General features: G+C 45.4%; 1 protein-coding gene across 2 annotated transcripts in view; it reads left to right on the forward strand.

The window, feature by feature from the left end:
- The window catches only part of ADAMTS17 (ADAM metallopeptidase with thrombospondin type 1 motif 17), a gene marked incomplete at both ends in the record, with an annotated part of 352,152 nt that overhangs the window by 88,717 nt on the left and 240,661 nt on the right, over nt 1-22,774 (forward strand). For both annotated transcript variants that reach the window (XM_082841528.1, XM_082841529.1), the window contains 3 exons: nt 5,464-5,547; nt 6,255-6,412; nt 13,881-13,924. In XM_082841528.1, coding sequence (XP_082697654.1) covers nt 5,464-5,547; nt 6,255-6,412; nt 13,881-13,924 — 286 coding nt within the window. The remainder of the gene's footprint in view (nt 1-5,463; nt 5,548-6,254; nt 6,413-13,880; nt 13,925-22,774) is intronic.

A 22,774-nucleotide genomic window follows, 5' to 3' on the forward strand; every position in this document is an offset into this window, starting at 1 on the left:
CTCATAAGAGGTGCCTAGAGTAGTCAAATTCATAGAGACAGAAAGTAGTGGTGGTTGCTGGGGGCTGAGGGGAGAGGGGAATGAGAAGTTGTTGTTTAATGGGTGCAGAGGTCCAGTATGGGAACATAAAAAAGCTCTGAAGGTGGATGGTGGTGATGGTAGCACAATAATGACAATGTATTTAACACTACTGAACTGTATACTTAAAAATGGTTAAGATGGTAAATTTTATGTTATATGTTTTTTACCACCATAAAAAAAATGAGATGCACTCACTAATTCCATTCAGTTATATTTATTGGGTACCTAATGTGCGCTGGGGACTTCCTAGGGACTGGGGATCGAGTAGGGACCACAACAGGTCCCATCCTCATGGAGCTCATGTGGTGGCACCAACAGGCAGTACTCAACACACAAATCAGGGATTTGTGTGCAAATTTTATAAACTGCTATGCAAAGATCCAGGTGATAGCAAGTGACTGGGGCAGTCAGGGACACCTCTGTGATGAGTGACCCTCCACTTAGAAGGGAAGGCATTACACTGACATAAGGAGCCAGCCAGTGGGAGTCAGTCTGGCATTTGGGAGGCACAGGGAGAGGTGATTCCTGGTGGGTGATGGGGAGGGTGGGGCACAGTGAGAGGTGCTCCGGCCTCCCCCTCAGGGGTCAGGGCATGGAGAGCCGGCTTCACTGCATGTGCGACGGGGAAGCTGTGCAGGGGTCAAGTAGAAGAGTGGTATACACTGATTTGTGTTTTAAAAGATCCCTCCACCTGGCTCAGAGGGGTATAGAGTCCCACTGGGCTATGTTTCCCAGCAATCCGCTCACCTGTGCAGAAATGTGTGGAGGGAGAAACTTCAGCCAGACCTGTGTCTCTGAGCTGTCAGCAAGCCGCAGTGGATGCCCTGAGTGGGCTTTGGTTGATTTTCCAAATATGCTGTAGTGCCTTTTTATGTATGTGACTTTATTTTCCTTTGGTTGGGGGTGGTGGTGACACAGAAGCAGGAATATTTTAAAGAACAAATTGCAGATGGAAACAGGTGGTGCTGACACTAGAAGCCGTGGGTTTGGGCAGCCAAATTGGAAAATGGGACCACTTGAAAGAGCTTTGGTTGTTTTTAGCTTCCTTAACAACCACAGAATGGAATGAAAACCTGAGCCGCTCCAGGCAAGTTCTGTTTGGAGGAAAAATGACATCAATTTGACTCAATTACCATGTGAAACAGACAACAAGCCTCTCTGGTGAGCAGAGAAACTAGCAGCAGTGCTAGAGCGCTCACTGGTTCCCACACCCCAGTGGCCATGATGGGAAGCTGCTGAGGCCTTGTGGAATGCAGATGGCTGGGCCCACCCCCCTCCACCGGGTTCCGATTCATGGGGTCTGGGGTGGGCTCCAGAATGCATTTCCAAAATGTGCTCAGGCCATGTTGGTGCTGCTGCTTCAGGGACCCCTCTCAGAGGGACTCCTAGAGAATATAGCCCCCTCCAGGGTGCGGGTCTGGATGGGTGCGGCCTGCGATGTGAGGGAGTCACCTCCACTTCCCATCTGTCCCTGGGGAGGCCCTAAGTCACCAGGTAGGTGGTGCTCATGTGAAAACCCCACCTGGCATTGCGAACAGCTCCTCCCCACGTGCCCCCATCACCTGTCCCTGTCTACCCCTCCCTGACCGTGTCCCCTGTTGCCCAGCCAGGGGAGCCCTGCAGTGTGCTGCTGGCAGTGGGTCCACCCACTTGGCCCCCAGGCTGCCAAGGAAATGTGACAAATGAAGCTGGGGCTCTGAACACTTGCCAGGATGCAGCCAGAGCTGGATACAGGAGACAGACTTTCCAGACAATTGGTTGTGCTGATCCCTGCCCATCCAGGTGTCTCCCTAAACATCATGGGGCCGCTGCCTCCCTCCAAGACTCTCCTGAGTGTGAATTTCCATGGCAGAGGAGAACAGGGAGACTTCCTTACATGTCTTTGAGGCCTGCTGCTTTGTGTTCTGTGGCTGTCGTCAGATTCTCGTCTGGCTCGCCCGGCTCGCCCGGCTCGGCACTGGGCCTTGAGGGAGATCCTGTGTGTCTGCCTGGCCCTGCACTCTCCTGGGCTTTGTGGGAGCGTGGTCTGCTCAGGTGACAAGGTGCTTTAGCTGTGGTCGCTTCTGCCTGCTCTTCTGAACGTGGGCATCCCAGTTACACATCAAGGGGGGTACCTTCTAGCAGGCTTACTAGAGAACGTTGTTCAGAGCATGAAGCTTCTCGTCTTAAATTAATTAATGAAAAAGTTTTAATTTGGTAAAATACACATAACAGGATTTACCATATAGTCATTTTTAAGTGTACAGTTCAGTATCATTAATTATATTCACATTGTTGTACAATCAAACCTTAGAACTTTGTCATCTGGCAAGACGGAAACTCTACACTCATTAAACAACAGTTCCCCATCTCACCCTCCGTCCCAGCCTCTAGAGCATGAAGCTTTTCTCCCCCTCCAGCTCACATATTTTTTGTGTATTTGCTCCAAGAAAAGTACCTGAGCCCTTTGGGGTCACGGTACATGGGATGTGCAGAACTGTCCTCAGCCGGAGAGCGGGACGAGGGAGTTTGTTTCTATAGCTTTGTCCTTCCTGAAACTTGCATCATTCCATTCAGGCTCTGTTCTTTATGCTGCTTTCAGGGGGCGTGTCAGAACATCACTGAGAATTGCTTTCCTGTGTTATTGCTTTAAACCCACAATATTCTTTAATGTCTTTGGCTGCCATTGCTGTTACAGGCATTGTTTAGATTGCACCTTGAAACGCTGTGTGACTTGAATTTTCTCTCTCATAATTTCAAGTTTTCATTCTTTCTAGTTTTCATGTTTTGAATTGAGGTTTTCCAGTTTGGGCCCAATCCTAAGACTGAATATTTCTGGAAAAATTTGATTTACAGCCGTTGGGTGGTTCTCAGAAAAAAGGAAAAAGTTATGTGAAGAAGGGAAAACTTCTTCACCCAGGTTTAAGGATAGGTAGTTAAGGTATGACTTCAGAATTGGCCTACAGATGGTCTAGTATAAAAAGAATGACTGCAATTTTGTCCTTGAGGAAAGAAAAAGTTTTGGGAGGGGGTAGTGAGAGCAGAAGAACTGAATATGTTGTATTTTTCCTTGTGGGAAAGAATATTAAATTACACAAAGATTCTGTTTTGCTTTAATAATAGTTTTCAAAGAGAAAAATCCAAGCACTGACACAGCTAATTCCTTTGTCACACAGATGCTCAAGCACTGTGCGTGCCTGGCTTCTGCCGCTTGTGTGCCCGACGCCGTGTCCAGCTTCACATGGCCTGAATTAACTGTGGCCACGCTGTTGGCTGTGGTCATTGCTTTATGTTGCTGCTGATGTACTGGAGAGAAAATTTTAATGCCCCTGCTAGAAAATTCTCCCTCTGGATTATGCCTGTCAGGAAAAAAAAGCATATTCAAAACCAAGTGAAATAAGTTAGACAGAGAAAAACAAACACCGTATGATTTCACTTATATGTGGAATCTAAAAAACCTGAACTCATAGATACAGAAAACAGATTGGTGGTTCCCAGAGGTGGGGGGTAGGGGTAGAGGTGGTCAAAAGGTACAAGCTTTTATTTGTAAGATAAATAAGGTCTGGAGATGTAAGATACAGCGTGGTGACTATAGTTAACAGTACTGTATGGTATATTTGAAAGTTGCTAAGAGAGTAGGTCTTAAAAGTTATTTCACAAGAAAAACAATTGTAATTATGTGAGGTGATGGATGTTAACAACTTATTGTGGTAATCATTTTGAGATATGTATATATTATATATAGTGTGATATATAGTATAATATATATAATCATGTTGTATACCTGAGCCTAATACAATGTTGTATATCAATTATATATCAATAACACTGAAGAAAAAGACATAATGAAACAAAATATTTTCCCAATTTAAAAAGAAAAGGGGGCTTCCCTGGTGGCGCAGTGGTTGAGAGTCCGCCTGCCGATGCAGGGGACACGGATTCGTGCCCCAGTCTGGGAAGATCCCACGTGCCGCGGAGTGGCTGGGCCCGTGAGCCATGGCCGCTGAGCCTGTGCGTCCGGAGCCTGTGCTCCGCAACGGGAGAGGCCACAACAGTGAGAGGCCCGCGTACTACAAAAAAACAAAACAAAAAAAAAGAAAAGCGAATATTTAAAAGATTCTTATCTCTTCCCTCTATATCTTACACTACTACCCTCATCACCTACTCCATTGTACCTCCCTGAATCCTGCTGTCTCCTGAGAAGGAACTCAGGAGGATCGTAATGATCTGGGGATCCTCAAATCCTATGGTTCTCTTCTGTCTACGTCACCTTTCATTCCTTTGCCTTACTTGAGTTTTCCTATCTCTCTTCTCCTTGAATCCTTTGATTTCTTGATGTTGAGATCCTTATAATTAAGTTCTACCAACAAGAGGTGCAAAACTGAGAGGGGCATATCCTTTTCTGTTACTATAACTTTATCTCACTGACAAACTTTGGTTAGAATGACAAATTCAGGGAAAAAAGGAATATGGCCTTTTTGGCTGGACAATCTGGATATGGATTGTAGTCATAGTTGACTGGCAGCGGGTCTTGAGCTGGTGGCTTTATGTCACTGAGTCGAGTTTGGTGGAGACACCAACCTTGACGGGTTGTGATGAGGGTTAGAGAAGATACAAGTTGACACGTGACAGATGGCCACAGGCATGGACCTCCCCCATCCTTTCATAAAGAGCCCCTTCACCTTCCCGCAGGAAACACCAGAATCAGCAGACATCCATTTCTGTTTTTCAAAATCACCTGTCCTATACATTTTTTTCAACCAACTGATTTCCAGTTTATCTTTGCATGTATATGTTTGTATGCACACGTGTGTGTGATTCCAGAGTTTTCTGTTTTACTTGTTTCTCTTGAGGAATTTATATTTATGGGAGTTTTTTGGACTCAGAAGGCCTTTTAAATAAAATCTGGGCTATATATCTCACATATATGTATTTTTTTGTTCCAATAAGACTTTATTATGAACATTGAAATTTGAATTTCATATAATTACTCTTTAGATTATTTTGTACTGCAAGAACACAGTTTAAAAAATTTTTTTTAATTAATATAATTTTTAATGAATAGAATTTATATTTCATTTTATAAATAAATACATTTATATTTTATTCATTTATATTTTGTGTTTTAGATTTATAGGAAAATTGAACAGGTAGTACAGAGAGTTCCCATACACAATTCCCCCTATTATTGACATTTTACATTAGTATGGTATGTTTGTTATAACTAATGGACCAATATTGTTACATTGTTATTAACTCAAGTCCATAGTTTGTGCAGATGTCCTTAGTTTTCACCTACTATATTTTCTTTGTTCCAGGATCCCATCCAGGATACCGCTGTTGTTGTTGTTTTTATTTTTGTATTTATATCTCTATCTATTTCTTTTTTTTCTCTCTTGACAGGTATTCAATATGTTTCAGCACCAGAGCCTTGGAATTAAAGTTAACATTCAAGTTACCAAGCTTGTCCTGCTACGACAGCGTCCTGTAAGTCCCCATCAGCACAGTAATGGAAAATGTAACTGGTCTCCAGGCTTCCTAGTTGCTGTTGAGTGCTGAGGAGGAGTCCAAGTGTTGTATTTTATCCTCCTTCCCTGGCTTTGCAGATGGCAACACTGTGCCCTGGGCCAGGGACCAGCGATGCCTGGTGCGAGGAGGACAGGTGCTGTTACTGGAGGCTTGGTGTGCAGTTAATCTGCTCAGAATCTCAGGGGAACCCTAAGCAGTGGGCCTGTGTGCCTCCCTCCTTCACTCCCGCATGTTTCATGGGTGCAAAGTTGATGGTGAGGTCTTTGGAATCATGGCTACTCTTCTGGAGCTATACCTGAGCTTCAGGCCAAATTTGGGTGCCCTGTAGCATCATTTTCTGGTCTTTTGATTGAGTGCATTTCCTTATGAAAGTGTTACCTGCAGAGTTAAGCAGTGAATGTGAGAACGTTGGGTATGCTGTTCAGTTTGCCAAAAAGAAGAAAGCTTTTCTTTAATGACATAGTCTTCATTCGAACTTATAGATAAGGCCCCTGATGGCCTCTCTCTGGGTCTCTGCATCTTCCTACCAGCATTGTGGGCAGGTGACATTGAATGACGCCCCGGCGAGCAACTGTCTCCACCTTAACATCCACACTGTGGTCTGAGCATGAACTCTGGCTTCCCTGGGCATTTGCTTCTGTAACTGCCCCCCTGATTTCTTTTAGGCCAAATTGTCCATTGGGCATCATGGTGAGCGGTCCCTGGAGAGCTTCTGTCACTGGCAGAATGAGGAGTATGGAGGCGCACGGTACCTCGGCAACAATCAGGTTCCAGGAGGCAAGGACGATACGCCCCCCGTGGATGCCGCTGTATTCGTGACCAGGTAAAACTAGACTCTGCCCGGAGCTGCAAAGGAGAAAGGGAGGGCATTTTCCATTGGAGAGGACAGATGGCAATTTGCTAGGAATTCAGGCTTGGAAATCAGACTTTGGGTCACATGTCCGAACCTTGGATTCCTCTTCAGTAAGATGGGGATAAATGATAGTCCTACCTCCAAGGTGTGAGGATTAAATGAGCACAGGAAGCACTTCTCACAGTGCCTGGCCCAAAGTAAGGACACAAGTGTTAGCTATTATTATTGCTATTCTTATCATTAATATAAAACTACGGAAATCCTAGTTACCCAAGACTCTTAAAACTTCCAAGAAAACTCATCTACTATCTCTTCCCAGCACCAAATATAATGCTTACTGGAAAGAGCTCATCTGTGTTTGAGGCTGCTTCCAAAGTGGGAGAAGTGAATACCCTGATTTTCCTGTGGAGAGAAGTCCATGCAAGCGTGTGGGTGCTGTGCACAGCCCATCCATGGGCACTCTTGGGACAACAGCAGTGGGCAGAGATGCCTGTGGAATTCACGTAGAGGCTCCATTTGAAGCAAGAAGCTGAGTTTCTTTATAGGCTACAGAGCTGGACTTACTCTTCCTGACTGAGAGGGAAGCCAAGGAGCCTGGCAGTGGACAATAGAAACCAAAGGCAGCTTTCTATGCAGATAGCAGCAATGTTATTTTAGTTTTCTAGGGCTGCAGTAACAAATTACCACAAAATGGGTGGCTTAAACAACAGAAATTTATTTTCTCACAGTTTTGGAGGCCAGGAGTCTGAAATCAAGGTGCGGGCAGGGCCGTGTCTCTCTGAAGGCTCAGGAGGGGAGGATCCTTCCGCCTTCTTCCTAACTTCCCGGTGGTTGCTGCAATCCTGGGCATCCCTTGTCTTGTAGATGCATCACTCCAGTCTCCTCCTTCGTCACATGCTGTTCTCCCTGTGCCCACATTTCCTTCTTCGTGTAAGGACACCAGTCGTTGGATTGGGGCCCAGCTTAATCCAGTGTGACCTCATCTTAACTTGATTACATCTGCAGTGACCCTCTTTCCAAATAAGATTACATTCACAGGGACTGGGTGTGGGGTTAGGACTTGAACATATCTTTTGGGGGACACAGTTCAACCCATGATAGGTATAGATGTGGCTATTTCATTTTTTCCCTATGTCTCAAATCTCTGTTAGAAAAATGGATTTTCCTTGGTTGTTTTACTTCAAAGATGTAAATAAAATGTGTTATGTGTTCACACCAAAATCCCCTTTTAGAAAATATGCGGAAATGTTTTGTGGTAATTTAATCCATTAGGTTAAAATACAAAATTTTATTTTTTTGAATGAATATATCAACTTTGAATTTTAAGATTTTTTTTTTTAATTTACGGAAACTACTTCCAAAATTACATGCTTTCTTTTTCTCCGAGTTCAGAGAAAGGGAACAGTTTACCATGTCTTTAGCTTAAAGATAGCCTGCCCTTCTAAGAAGAGTTAAATCTGGTTTAAGACTTTGGTTTTGAGTCCAGAAGGGCTCTTATTTTGCATCTCTTGGGCCATAAACAACAAGCCCCTGGCCTGATGACATCCTGAAGGTAGCTGGGGATGATCTGTGACCCCAGCTTCAGGCACCCTGTACCAGGAAATGTAGCACCCCAGGGTTCTCCTCTTAAAAAAACCCAGAACATGCACATTGCCACCATCAGACACCAACTAGATGCCTAATCACTCTTGTAGATGATTCATCAAATGCCAACCCTAAAGGGTTAAAGTGTGATCTGTAGCTCACTGATCCATTATGAGAACACTTGCTGCTTCTACAGGATGTGATTAAATGTATAATGGAACATTTGAGAAGTCTATTCAATAATTCTGATTGCCAACATTGGCTGGTGGTCTACTAGGAACCAAGGACAAGGCGTGAGCATGACCTTGTACTTGCCTTAGATCTGGGTTTGCCCACCCTGGTGAGTGCTGGGAAGCCCTAGGTACCACCTCTCCCAGCAGCTCTGGCTCCCACACTCACTGGCCAGAGGCTGCCATGGCTCAAGGCACTTTGAAATAGCTTTTGGAGCCTATGGGGCTTTCCATAAAGCACTGAGGATTACAGTATTAGTCTTATGGCTACCACCCTTTGAGAGTGGATTTGATTTGTGGGGCAGGCAGAAGTCCTTGGAAACCATATCTATATGTGACTATAAATTAATGTGATTGATTTTCCAAATGATAATTAAATGAGGACTAAAGACCTTTCCTAGAGAGGAGCTCTAAATAACATCATCTTTGGAATATGCAGCTAAACTTCCAAGGTTATTACTTTGAAAGTGGTTTGTGTAAATACTATATCAAATGTATAAATTCTGGTGTTTTGTTAAAAATAATAACCTATGGGAATTTTCCCTGTATTGCTTCTTTGCTTTCCTGCTGTTTCCTTTCTTGTCTGGGTAGAGAAAACACTTGCAAGTGATCTTGGTTTGGGAACGACTAACTTTTTTCCAGAGGCAGTAGATGTTACCAAAATTAGTGTAGACAAAACTTCTGGATTAGCCTTTTTACAAAACACCATCAGAGAGACTGAAGGCACCCTCAGCCTGAGAATGCTGTCCATTAGGCTTTATATTTTCCTTTCTCTTTTTCCTGTCTCCTAACAGCTTATTTACCATACTGGAAATATTTTTGCATAAAAATGTTCTTTACATCTCACATCCATTAGGATGCCTGAGTTTTTAAAAAAGCTCAAACAACAGAAAATAACAAGTGTTGGTGAGGATGTGGAAACATTGGAACCCTTGTACCCTGTTGGTAAGAATGTAAAATGGTACAGCCACTGTGGAAAACAGTATGCAATTCCTCCAAAAATTAAAAATAGAACTACCATATGATCCAGCAACTCCACTTCTGGGTATAAATCCAAAAGGATTTTGAAGAAATTCATATACCTATATTCATAGTAGCATTAGTAATAATAGCTAAAATGTGGAAGCAACCCAAGTGTCCATCAGTGGATAAATGAGTAAACGAAATGTGGTGTTTCCATACAAATGGAATATTATTCAGCCTTAAGAAGGAAGGAAATTCTAACACTAGTTACAACGTGGATGAACCTGGAGGACATTTTGCTGAGTGAAATAAACCAGTCATAAAAGGACAAATCCTTTGTGATCCCACTTATATGACATACCTAGAAAGTTAAATTCATTGAGACAGAAATGGTAGTGGCCAGGAGCTGTGGGGAGGAGAGAATAGGGAGCTGTTTAATGGATATAGAATTTCACTTTTGCAAGATGAAAAGAGTTCTGGAGATTAGTTGAACAGCAATGTGAATATACTCAACACTACAGAACTGTGAACTTAATAATGGTTAAGATGGTAAATTTTACGTGTATTTTACCACAGTAAAAAACTTTTAAAATGTTCTTTTCTAACTAAGCACATTGAAGGGGGTGGTCCTGATTGCAAGCGGGTGTTTTTGAGTGGGGAGGCCGGGGAGGCAGATGCCTTGTGGCCCGGGAAAGCCAGGTTTCTTCAGATGCAGGCAGAGCCGATGCGAAGGCCTCCATCCCGCTCTGTCACCTGCGGCCAGCCCAGGACCCTGTGTTGTCTCTCTCCATTTCGAGCCATCTTGATCCCTCTCACTTCTGTGGGGAGCTGCTGGACTGAACTGATTGGTGCCGTCTGTCCTCTGGGTCCTCAGAGACGTTAAGCTCAAGACCTCCCATGAGGATGGGGTGGCAGTGATGGAGTCGGGGCTGGAAGCCAATTTGGCTGAGAAGCATCGTTTAATAATTAGAGGCTGAGAGCTGCAATTCCTTAGGTTGGGATAATAATGGACTGATGTTTTCACAGGGAAATTGGGTGTGAGGCAGTTGCTGCTCTGGAGAAGCAGTCCTTTCCTCCCAGAGTAATCCAAGCTGAGGGTCTAATTGGAGGCCGCACAGGCCAACGGTGTTTAGGGGCCGGCGTCCTCAGGTCTTGGGACTGGCTGATGTGAGGGTTTCTTCTCTTTTTGTTTTCCTTCCGGCCTGTGGCTGAGCCCGAGAGTGTATCCTCCTGGACGCCCACCAACCATACAGATGGCCAGTTGCCAAGATGTGAGCATGACATCGTGTCCAACAGAAGCTGCTGAGCAGGGAGCGGCGAGAGCTGCATATCCAGCAGCTGCAGCCGTGTGTAGGGCCAGCAAAGACCTCTTAGTAGACTGAGTTTGGGGGCCATATGGGACCCGCACAGACTGGACTTCAGGGGACTTCAACACCTGGCACGGCCTTGCCTTTGGCTCCACATGTCCTCCAGAAAGCCAGGAATTTTACCCCGCAAACCCAGGTCTATTCTCCTGGGAGACACCTGGAGCGACATGCATGGCCAGCCCAGAGTGCGACCACCAGGACGTCCAGCTGTCCCTCCACCTTCCCTTCCCATGTAATTCCACCCAGTCCCAGGGACGGTCCTCCCTCAACCTTTGGCCTTGCTCATGTGACAGCTTGGTGGGTACCTGTGGTGTTACGTTTTTCTGGGTTTCCAAACACAGGGGAGAGACAAGGCCACTGATGAGCTGACAGGGCACGTTGAAAGTGATCTGGAAATGTATGCCGGTCGTTTAGTAAAGGAGCCAGTATTTATTAAACCCCAACTGTATGCCAGGCAATAGGTTATGCACAGGACTAGCTATGTAACTTGTGGTTCCCAGTGCAGAATGAAAACTCGGGACCCCATGTTAAAAAATTCTTAAGAATTTCAAGATGTTGAGAGCAGAGCGGTAAAGCAGGTTGGGGGATGGGAGGCTTCTGAGTGAGGGGCCTGCGTGATGGCGCAGCTCACACATCCACGGAGCCCTCTCTGGCCTGTAGATCCGCGCAGCCTTCCTTCTGTTGAGGAACAAACAGCAGAATGTGAATGTGAACAGACTGAGAGGCTGGAGAGCTGCACTGGGACCTTTTTTTTGATTCCCCAGTTGACCCCTGCAGCCCCAACATGTGGGTTTGGCATGAGTTTGCAGTGGGAGCCAGAGTACCTGGAGATGAAGGTGACCCTGCAGGCAGAAGGCTTGCTTTTCTTTTTCTGAGAAAGGACCTTGAACAGGCAGGGGAGAGAAGATTCAAATTTTGGCGACCCTGTCAAGCCAGGCCTCTAATTGAGCTTGACTCACATATGGTGAGCCCACCATATGTCCTCCCACTTCCTTAGGAGAAGCAGTGGGTGACGCTGCAGGGTCCATCACTTGAGACCACACGTTTCCCTCCAGGGAAGCCGGGGGATGAGAGAACACACAATGCCCTGTCAGCCATCTTCCTCCAAGCTGGCCAGAGAGACAGCTAGAAGGAGCTGGGGCCAGTCCCCTCAGCAGCCCTGTTCAGTCTATTTAGTTCTCTTCTGTGGGACTGATGGCCACACACCCTTTCTCCCTTTGCCCAGGTGAGGCAATGCGATGATGCTTTCAACACTTTTAGTTGCTCAATCTGGGAAACCCTGGAGCAAGATCTCAGGCCAGTCTGGTCTGTGTGTGTGTGTGTGTGTGTGTGTGTGCGCGCGCGCGCGCGCGTGTGTGACACGCCCAAAACATTCCAATGGGAAGGGTGTCAGATCAAGAATGTTGAGTTGGGGTTAGTTAGATACCAGACCAGTGAACATATTTATGTCCCTAATTTTATTTGTTTGTTTTCTTCTCTGCCTCTGTGTCTTCCTTGCCACCCTCTACTGCCTGTTAATTAGTCTTCTGAAAGGTCGTCCTTGACAGAAAAATCAAGGCACGAATCTTCCATTTTCCTATGGCTATTCCATCTCCATTTCTATGGAGGCTTCCTTGATCTTGGAGGAGGTTATGAAAAGCCTGAGGGTCTTGAAGCCTTCCTTTTTCCTTTGTTAAAATTATTTTAAAATCGATTACCAAAATATATACGTTCATTATGAAAAAATTAGAGACGCAGTCAGCGAAACCCATATGGGCTGCTTAGTTGATTGGCCCAGCTCCTTCTAGCTGTCTCTCTGGCCAGCTTCAGGGCCACCTCTTCAAAGCTGTCACACCCATGCCAGCTGCCCTTTCCTCTGGGCTCACAGGATGTCCAGGGTGCCTGGCAAGACTTCTTGGCCTGAGGCAGTGGCCTGGACCAGGAAATTTTGTACATCAGAACCCCAAGTGGAATCTTATAAACCTACAGATCTGGCCTCTGCGGGTCTAGTGGGTGGGTAGAGTCTTTGACAACTTTCAGGCCAGCCTGAAGCAGAGCCAGGGCTGGGAACAAGCAGGTTTTGCTCCACTCACATGGACATTCACATAGTGCTGAGAGGCGTTAGACATGGGTTACATTATGGAGGCAAATACGATAGAATGTGCTGTGGTTTGGAGTGGAGGTAAAAGGAAAGCTGATGATATTACATTACCTTCTTGTCATTGTCCCCAGTGTGAATGGCAGATCAGATCCTTCCGTGAGAATAGATTTTTGACAGAGAGTAGGAGAGGAATTGAGGACACTGAATGCCGAGGTGGGGATGGAGTGTCAGAAAGGGGAAGGTATTATCTCATGAGGGAAGGCGATGTGTGACCCATCCAGGACCTGCCACTTTCACTGACAACTTTGCTTAGTGCCAGCCTGACCCATTTTTCTTCCCAGAGAATTTTTTAAAAGTGAAATGAGAAGAGGTGCCTTCAGAACACACCTTTTCAACCTGAAGCTGCACTGGAGTGTGTTTAGAGAGATGCAGATGAGTGGGTGCTTTCTACCAGTCCCCATGGTATGCCATGAGAAGATGAACGTGGGGCCAGGCACTGCTGTCCTCACCCAGTCCTGGGCAAGATACCTCCCCAGCCAGCGCTCTGGTCAGCTCCCAACTAGGGAACTTATGGGCAGAATAGTGGGAATGCTCTGGTTTTGGAAAAGAATGGCCCAGATTCCTCATTTCATACCTCACAGGCCAGAGGAAGGCCCTTATACTTGCAGAACCGAGGCTGGAACAGATTTCGAGCATCTTTGCTGTTTCATTTGTCCACAGCCACACACCTGGGAGATCCTAGGGAGCTTTAAAGAATGTAAGTTTTAGAAAAGACTTTTTTGTTGTGTTCTCATGTAAGTGATACATGGTCATTCCAGCATCTAAAACCAGTTGCTGCCCAAGTAGAGTAACTTAGGAAGTCACTATAGTTTGATGATATTGACTAATAATTATCTCTGATACATGACTTGGTAAACATCTTCTGAAACTTTCAGCGTTGGAAGGAGTCCTTCCAGCAACTGAGTATTATTTATGGAATATTTCAGCTATGAAAGGAGGATCTTACATGGGGTAACTGGGCCTACCAGTTGGAAATGTGGTTAATCTTGGCAAACGCTGCTAGTTATTTTTCATTATAACAGGTGGCAACTAAAGTGATAACTTTGTTATGGGCAAGATGAGTAATCAAGATTAATTGGACTAATTGACAATGTTTTCTTCTCCCATTCTTGGAGGTACTACACATCTGACTTTCTTTTTTTAAAATTTTTTAGGACAGATTTCTGCGTACACAAAGATGAACCTTGTGACACTGTTGGTAAGTTTAGAGTTAAAATAGTAACTCTATACCCTGTGATAATGTGGACACTTGATAACACAGTCTGAAGGAGCCATCCTCAAACAAACTCTGCCTTTTCTGTTACCTCTTTTTGGTAAATTTGGTTTCTGATTTTATTTTACTTTTCTTCTTTCCTAAAAAGTTTTGTAGTTGCTTATGGCAGAAGGCATCTAGACAAAGGGTTAGTAAGGAAGATATGAAAAGTTCAACCAAAGGAAGGAACCCTCAGGCTGTCCCGAAGTGACTGTAGTTGGGTTGCATTTGTCTCTGAGCCTCTTGATCACCAGTGCAGGAGGGGGACCTCGCTGAATTACACGATTGTCATGAGACATAAGCTTCACCAAGTGTCATAAGAGGTGAAGTGTGACTGCAGGGTTGTGGGACTGGTGTCCTTCCACAGCCTTGGCATCAGGCTCATCGCTTTCTGGTCAAACGGAAGTGATGCTGACACGTAGTGCTGGCAAACACAGTTTCCTTCTCCCCCTGCCCTTCTACCTACACCTCCTCCCCCACCTTCCCCTTCACTTGCCATTTCCTTTCTCTCCTATCTTCAGTTATATCTGGCTTGCTCTTGAGCTCTAATAGGTTTCAAATTGGAACCAGTCTTTGAGTGTAGGAATAGAGCACTTGGTTAACAGAAACCAATTTTGTCTGCTATAGCACAAACCTCTATTCACTAAGAGGTTGAAATATTGCACCACCAAAAGCAAGGTTTGGAATTGAATGCGCTTAGAATTGTAGGAAAATTGAAGGAAAACAGTATAGGATTGAATATATATTATTATGGAATTCAAACGTTAAAAACCTGTGCTTCCCGTGGAGTACTGGCAGCGGGTAATCCCAGGCCTTCTCTCTGGCTCTGCCAGGTACAAGCTGGGTGACGTTCAGTAAATCTCCATAATCCATAAAATGGTCACTGTGGACTAGGTGACTTACAAGGTCTTTCCAAATCTAGTAGAATGATAGCTAGCATTTATGTCACATTTTAGAGTTTCAAAATGATTTTTTATACTATACTTTGGCAATCCTCTAGACAAATCTGAGAACTAGGTGTTAAAAACCAAGTAACCAATCTGTGTTTCGTTATTTGGGGGCTGTCTCCATAACAGAATTACTAGGCAAATGCAACGTGAAGTAAGCTTTGATAGAGGGTTAGCTGATGCCTGAGTCTAGTTGGGGCTGTAGAGGACTGGTATATGTCCATATCTGTCCACTGCCATGGCTGCCAAGGCCGGTGCTATCCAGAGGACTGGCTACTTCTTCCCAGTGTTCACAGCTCAGCTCTGACACCTCCACACTTCACCCAGGAGGGGCTTCTGCTCCCTGCCCCTCCTCTCCCTATGCTTGCCCCTGCGGAGACATGAATCCGTCGTACTGCCCTTATCTGCATATCTTCCTTGGAAGACTGTGCTACACAGAGCAGAGTCCGGCTTTAACCCATGTGTCGTATCCTTCAGCGCCTGGCACAGGGCTGGAGAGGCTGAGTTGCCACTGTTGATCCAATGAAGGAATAAACGAATGAATGCAGATGAAGGAACTACAGTATTTTTGAGTAGTGTGCATCTAATGACCTGGTTTTCTTTCATGTGATTTAGAGCCAGCTTTAATTTTCTTTTGAACATGTAACTTTCATATCTGTGCAGACAGCTAGCTCTCTCAAGCATCCTTCCCTCCTCTAAACCACATCACCACACTACTTGTATTCGTCTGCTAGTGTGGCTATAACAAAATGCCACAGGCTGGGAGGCTTAAACAACAGAAGTTTGTTGTCTCACAGTTCTGGGGGCTTGTTCAAAATTAAAGTGTCAGCAGGGTTGATTTCTCCTGAAGCCTTTCGCCTTGGCTTGTAGATGGCCGTCTTCTCCCTGTGTCCTCACATGGTCTTCCTTCTATGTATGCCTGTGTCCTAATCTCCTCTTTTTATAAGGATACCACTTATATTGGATCAGAACCCCACTCTTATGACCTCATTTAATCTTAATTACCTCTTCAAAGTCCCCATCTCCAAATACATTCACACTATGGGTTATGGCTTCAACTTACGGTTTTTTGGGGAAAACAATCACAAAACCTACATGGTGTTTTGTTAGTACACATTTGTCTTAATGTGTCGTAATTTACTTGTACATATTATCAAGTCAGTAAGAACAATGGGTAACTTGATAAAAATAATTTAAAAACTGGGCTTATGGCAATCTTATAGCAGTCTCATCCAATTTATTTCTGTATTTTTTTACCTTTATGTTTTGAAATAATTATAGAATTTCTTAAAGTTGTCAAAATAGTACAGAGAAGTCTCATACCAATCATCCAGCTTCTATGGTAACATCTTATGTAACTATAGTGGGTTTCCGAAACCAGGAAATTGATTGGCACCATGCAGTCAACTAAACTACAGATCTTACTCAGGTTTCACTGGTTTTGCATGCACTTATTTTTGGTTATGTTTTTACCTATTGTTCCATGACATTTTATCACATGTGTGAATTTGTCCATCCACCTTAACAATCAGGAACAAAACTGGTCCATCCCCTCCAAGCAGCTCCCTCGGGCTGGCCTTATAGAATCACCCTCTCCTTCCCTCCCTTTCCCTAACCTTGGTTACTACTTATCTGTAATCCATCATTGTAATTTTGTCATTCCAGCATCCAATTTATTTTTGTATTTTGATTCCACAGAATGGAAAAATAATCTGAATCACATAAATATGTGGTTGCCAATGCTAAGAGATTTTGAACAGCTGCCTTCAAATCTCAGGATCCAACTCTAGCAGGAAGGGCTGTGCCCTGAGTTTTTTAGAAAATGAGATAATCTGGTACCTTGAGAAACTGGGAAAACTTGGGGGTTATCAACATCTTATGTTTGGTATATAATAGTGTTTTTTGTTTGCTTTGTTGTTTTAATTAGAATAAAACTTACAGATAGTAAAGAGTACAAATTTTGATGGATTTTAAAAATTTATGCCTATCCTTGTTTTTTAGTTTATCTCTTATTTATTGAAATCGTTTTAAAGGAGTGTTTTGAATTCTGTTTTAATCTATTTTTTTAAATTGTGGTAAAATATATATAACATAAAATTTACCATCCTAATCATTTTTTTAGTGGACAGTTCAGTGGCATTAAGTACGCCCACATTGTTGTGTAATCATATGCCTGTATTCTCAGACAACTACTCAGATTAAGATATGGAATGTTCTCAGCCCCAAGAAGGTTCCCTCATGCCTCCTCCAAGTCCCCCAGAGATATGCCCCCAAAGGTAACCTACTGTTGTAAATGTTTTAATCACTGTTTTTATAATAGTTTAATTTTAAAAAGTAGTTTAAAGTAAATTTCAAAGTTAAATTTGAATGATTCATTTGAAGAATCTCTGAGGTAGTGGGTGGAGTTTGGGGTTCCATGAATAATATGGATACTTCCCCTCTACACTGCCCAGTCTGCATTAGCCCAGCTCATCAGACAGGATTCCTGACTGTGGAAACAAGCAAAAAGGGCGTGGATCCGAAGGGGGACTGCCCCTGAGGCTGGAGGACCAGGTTGGAACACAGCTAGCACCCGAGGGAACCCTGGAGCGGGGGAAGGCTGCGGACCCCAGGCAGAGGTCTGCATCAGGGCTGAGAGGAATGGCGCCGTCTGCCCCACAGCCACCGTGTCACCGGCTCCCCGTTACGAGTCTTGCTCTCAGTCACGTGGCTGCCTCTTTCTACCCCCACCTGCGTGGGGGTGAGGGTGGCTCTGGCCCTTTGAGCTTCCACAGGGAGGCAGCGGCACCTCCCACAACGAGTGCATGCAAGGTGGGTCTGTAGAGGGGGTGCTTTACAGAGGAAGGATGAAGCTGGACAGCTCAGAACGACAATATCCACTACATCCCTGATCTTTTTGTAAAGATTGAAACCCGAGACACCGACACATCCTCTGTGCACTTGACAGGGGTCCTGCTGACACAGGTGAGGGGGCTTCCCTGGCCCTGATTCTAAGGTGGTCCTGACTCCTGTGGGAGAGAGGCCTCACCAAGCTCCTCCACACTGGCTGGCGGCTTGACTGAGCAGACAAGTGGACACACTTTTAAAGATTCACACCAGACAGACCCTCCCTTCCTCTTGGGCCACTATGGAAGGGGAAGGGGTGACGCTTAGAGGTCTTGCTCATCTCCACCTTGGGGGAAGACACGCACAAGGAGAACTTAAGGCAGCAGGATCTGGGAAAACAGCCTTCTTCCCTAACAGAAGCAGCTGCCCTCTTACTGTGGTTCCCACTGTGCACATTTCAGACTTGCCTTTGCGGGTGTGGGCTTTTCCTCTGTTGAATTGCTTCATCCTGTGTGATCTGCTTTCCTGCCACCATCCTAATGAGGAAGCCTCCTACATGAGAAAAGGGTGCCCGACTTCCAGGGTCGTGGAGGCTGGAGACCTCTGGAGGCTTTTGCTGGCCCTTTGCCCTCCTCCTCCCACACCCCGGGGCCTCTCTGAGGTGCCGGCCTGAGCAGCCATGTCTAACCACAGCCTGGCTGACCAGACATGTCTTACTTATGGTCAGGGGGTGTGGTGCGTTTGTCCTGCTCCTACGCTCGGCTGCAGGCTGAGCTATGGTGATGTTTTCTTGACAGCCTAATTCAGGCTTTATGAATTTAGTTTTAATTATCGGGATTTATCATTTTCCTTACTTGGTCTCATAATAGTTTTTAATTACTGGAAAAGCCTTCCTTTTCCTCCCCCAGGAGAGGGATGTGATGGTCCTACACAAAGGAAAATGGATATATTCCACAGCCTCGTGAAATGTGTCACACAGAAGGCCAGGGAGAGGCTGTCAAGGGGGTCCAAGCCCGGTTGGTGTCCTGGGACCCTGCTGCTCTGACATGAGGGTCCCTTTCCACAGCTGTCCCTGAACTTGGGTGGAAGGACCTTTCCTTGCGTGGCCCACAGCACTGGAGCTGAGCTCCCTGAGAGGTCAGGCCGGGCCAGGGGGCACTTCATAAATGTGGCTGTCGACCTCCATGCAGCAGGTCCATCTGTGAGGGACGAAGGGAGCATCACTGACAGGATGAGTGTGTCCAGGAATGAAGCATCTCCTTCAGAAGTCTGTTTCAGGCCAGCCCTCCATGAGGCCATGGATGTAAAATGTGCTGGGGAGCCAGTGAGAGGCGAGGGAGGCTGGGGCTACAGTGCTGCAATGCTGCCTCGGCTGGGTTTTTATTCACTGAATGTGTCATAATTTAGGGCTCAGACAAGAAAGTAAGGCCAAGTTTTATGTATAAAAACAAACATCAGGGCTTCCCTGGTGGCGCAGTGGTTTAGAGTCCGCCTGCCAATGCAGGGGACACGGGTTCGTGCCCCGGTCCGGGAAGATCCCACATGCCGCGGGGTGGCCTGGCCCGTGAGCCATGGCCTCTGAGCTTGCGCGTCTGGAGCCTGTGCTCCGCAACGGGCGAGGCCACAACAGTGAGAGGCCCGCATACCGCAAAAAGAAAAAACCCATCAAAATGTATCTGTCTGGCTGTACATTATCCCCTTTACAGTGGTCACCCTGGGCGGCCATTTGCTTGTTCCAATCCCAGTGCTGTGGCCAGAAAGTGTGGACACCCCCTTGTGGATTTCCTTCAGAGTGAGCATTCATCTTCTATCTTTTCATGGTGTTGGTCAGTCTTCATTCTTCGAGAGTGGTTTTGAATTGTGGAGGTGTCAAATGTTCTATTCGCTGAATGAGGCTGAAAAATATTGTTTGAGGTAAAAATACAAGTTTTATTAGTCAGCTTCAGGTTTCTTTGTTTCTGAGGGCTTTCCTATATGTTCGTTTTACTTTACTTGTTATTCCTTGGGACCTTACAGAAGTCACGGTTCACTTTTGCTTCAAGATTGTTAGAAGTTGTTTCAGATGATTGCCTTCAGGGGAAGCTGCCCCATTGAATGAACAGGTCCTGAGGGGTCCATCTCCTTACCTCATACCCATCTCATGTTGGGCACGGTGCACCCTGCTTCAGTTTCAGGCTTATCCACACCATGTCTTTTGTGTCTACTCTGAGAAGCTTACAAAGGAGAAGGCTTAACATTCAATGACATATTAGTTGTCCCAAATCAGACAACCTGAGGTCTTCAGCAAATTCATCTATTTGTCAGAAGTTATATTGGTATTTATAATAATGCTCTAGACCATTCTGTGATTTTTGAGAGGTTTTATGAACAATTTTAATTTTGGGAATAAAATATGCATGCACCTAGCAATCAGGGGTTCAGACTGTTTGGGCAAGTGCTGCTGCCTTCCTCATCATACAATAAAAAAATAGGTCATTCCCTTAAGAGAGTCAGGAAATAGAGTTACTGTGAAAGCTAAAAAGTATATATAGTCTTTCCTCGGTATCTGTGGGATTGTTTCCAGGACCCCCGTGGATACCAAAATCCGCGGATGCTCAAGTCCCTTATATAAAGTGGCCTAGTACACTCAGCCCTGTGTATCCTCAGGTTCTGCATCTGCAGAGTCAATCAACTGTGGATGGAAGGGCTGAGTGTACTTGAGTAAACTAACTTTTTCTCTCACTGTTAGGCCTTAAACGTAGGTAAAGAGTATTTAATGAAAAATGCCAATTAAGTCCTGTCTGGATGTTGGAGATGGTCTTTTAAAAGACCCTTTGTAGGAGCTGCTGTTGCCTGAGGGAAAAAAAGTGAGGGCAAGAAAGGGGTGGCCACGTGGAGTTTCCTCCTGGTCACCTTGTATGGCTGTCCTATGGTTTGGCTTGAAGATAGTGACCGTGGTGAATAAAAATGTGAGTGTGTATGTGTATGCACATTACATATGTACATATACACATGCCTAGGTGCATGTCTGCACATGGAAGTGTGTGGTGTTTACAATCTCTGTACCTTAAAGTCTGGAGGGCTTTCTTTGTTCCTGTAAGTTCCCCAGAAGGGAGCCCTCCGGAGAAGGGACAACACAACAAGAACCAGGGCAGGATTTCTGTTTGGGGCTCAGCAGAAAGTCCATACTGAAACCAGTGGCCCCAGGGGACCAAGTTCAACTTTTCTTCTTCCTCATGCCAGGGTCATGACTAAGGTTACATAATGGCTGAAGTACGTTTAAAAATGGTGAAAATATGCGGGTATGTTTTTGCGTGGGGTACCTTTGTTCTGGCACTACATGGGAGACCACAGAACACTTGGTGATGCTTGAATGCCTTTTGAGATGGAGAGCAAGAGAGCTGAGCAAGAAGGAACTGACCTCTGCAGGGTTTCCAGGTATGGCCCTTCAGATGTAGGCTGTAGAGCCCCCTCCCACCTTCAGGTCGGCAAGTGGGTGGCTTGTGGGAGAGTTTCCTTCTGGAGGCCGCTGAGTTGCACCATTGTGGGTTCTGTGCTTGGGTTGCCAACGGAGGCAGCTCTGAAGCAGATGCCCTTCCAGTTAGGTGGTCCCTAACCTGCGGGAGATATCAGTGACATCGGTGTCAGGCCACAGACCACCGCCCTCTCGTTTAGCGCAGGCCTCGGCATGACATCAGCAGAAGGACTGTGTCTCTGTTGTTCCCTGATGCTTCCACCCTCATGGCCCAAGAGCACTTTATCATTAGCATGGAGAGAAGTGGGAGCCTCTCTGCCTTGCCGGACAGCTCTTACTCACTCATGTGATGCCAAGGCAATTTGCTAGAAACACAAAACCCCTCCCGGCGTGGGGGAAATGTGGGGGAGTAGAGTCACAAATGGGAAACCAGACCTTTCTGAGATGCCTTCTATGTAATTGTGAGTCCCAAAGCCCTCTGGAGCCTTTGGGCAGCCTCTCTCTGAGATCAGGAGGAGTGGGCAGGAGAAGTGAGGGGCCAGGCTTCTCTGCAGTGGGTGCTGCCCTGGCTGGCAAGGGCCCTGAGCCAGAGAAGTGCCCCCACCATGGCTTCCTTTCCAGTGGCCCTCAGGGTGGTTCCCGTTGACCACCTGCAGCCCCTCCTCTGCACAGTGAACGCTGAATCTCCTTGGGCTGTGGCTTGGCTCAGGCCAGGAGTCTGAGCATTGTCTCTGTGGGGAGACCGGGGTTCAGATCCTGCTACCACCACTGTCCTGTGTGAGTCCCCTGATATCTCTGGCTCTGTTTTCTCCTCTGTAAAATGGGGATAATGATACCCAGAGTTATTGTGAAGGTTAAATGAGATGATCAATTGCATCCCTTAGGATGGATATTGTCAACAATAACAACAAAAAGCTTGCAGAAAATAACAAGTATTGGTGAGGATGTGAAGAGACGGGAACACTTGTATACTGCTGGTGGGAATGTAAAATGGTGTACCCACTATGGAAAAGAGTACGGTGAGTCCTCAAGAAATAAGATCCAGGAATTCCACTTCTAGGTATCTACCCCAACAAAACAGAACTTGAACAGATATTTGTACACCTGTGTTCATAACAGCATTATTCACAATAGCCAAAAGGTGGAAGCAACCCAAGTGTCCTTTTATATATACACAGAATAATATTCAGCCTTAAAAAAGAAAGGAATTCTTAGATATGGGTAAAACTTGAAGATGTTATGCTAAATGAAATAAGCCAGTCACAAAAAGACAAGTACTGTGTAATTCCACCTAAAGTCCCTGAGTCAAATTCATAGAGACAGAAAATAGATTAGTGGATGCCAGGGGCTGGAGGGGAGGAATAATGAAGAGTTAGTGTTTAATGGATACAGAGGTTCAGTTTAGGAAGGTGAAAAAGCTCTGAAGGTGGATGGTGGTGATGGTTGCACAACAATGTGAACGTATTTAATGCCGTTAAACTGTACACTTAAAAATGGTTAAAATGGTAAATTGTATGTTGTATATACTTTACCACGATTTTTTTTTAAATGCTATTGACCAAGGAAGCA

Source organism: Leucopleurus acutus (genome assembly GCF_964270905.1).
Source record: "Leucopleurus acutus genome assembly, chromosome: 1".
NCBI lineage: Eukaryota > Metazoa > Chordata > Mammalia > Artiodactyla > Delphinidae > Leucopleurus > Leucopleurus acutus.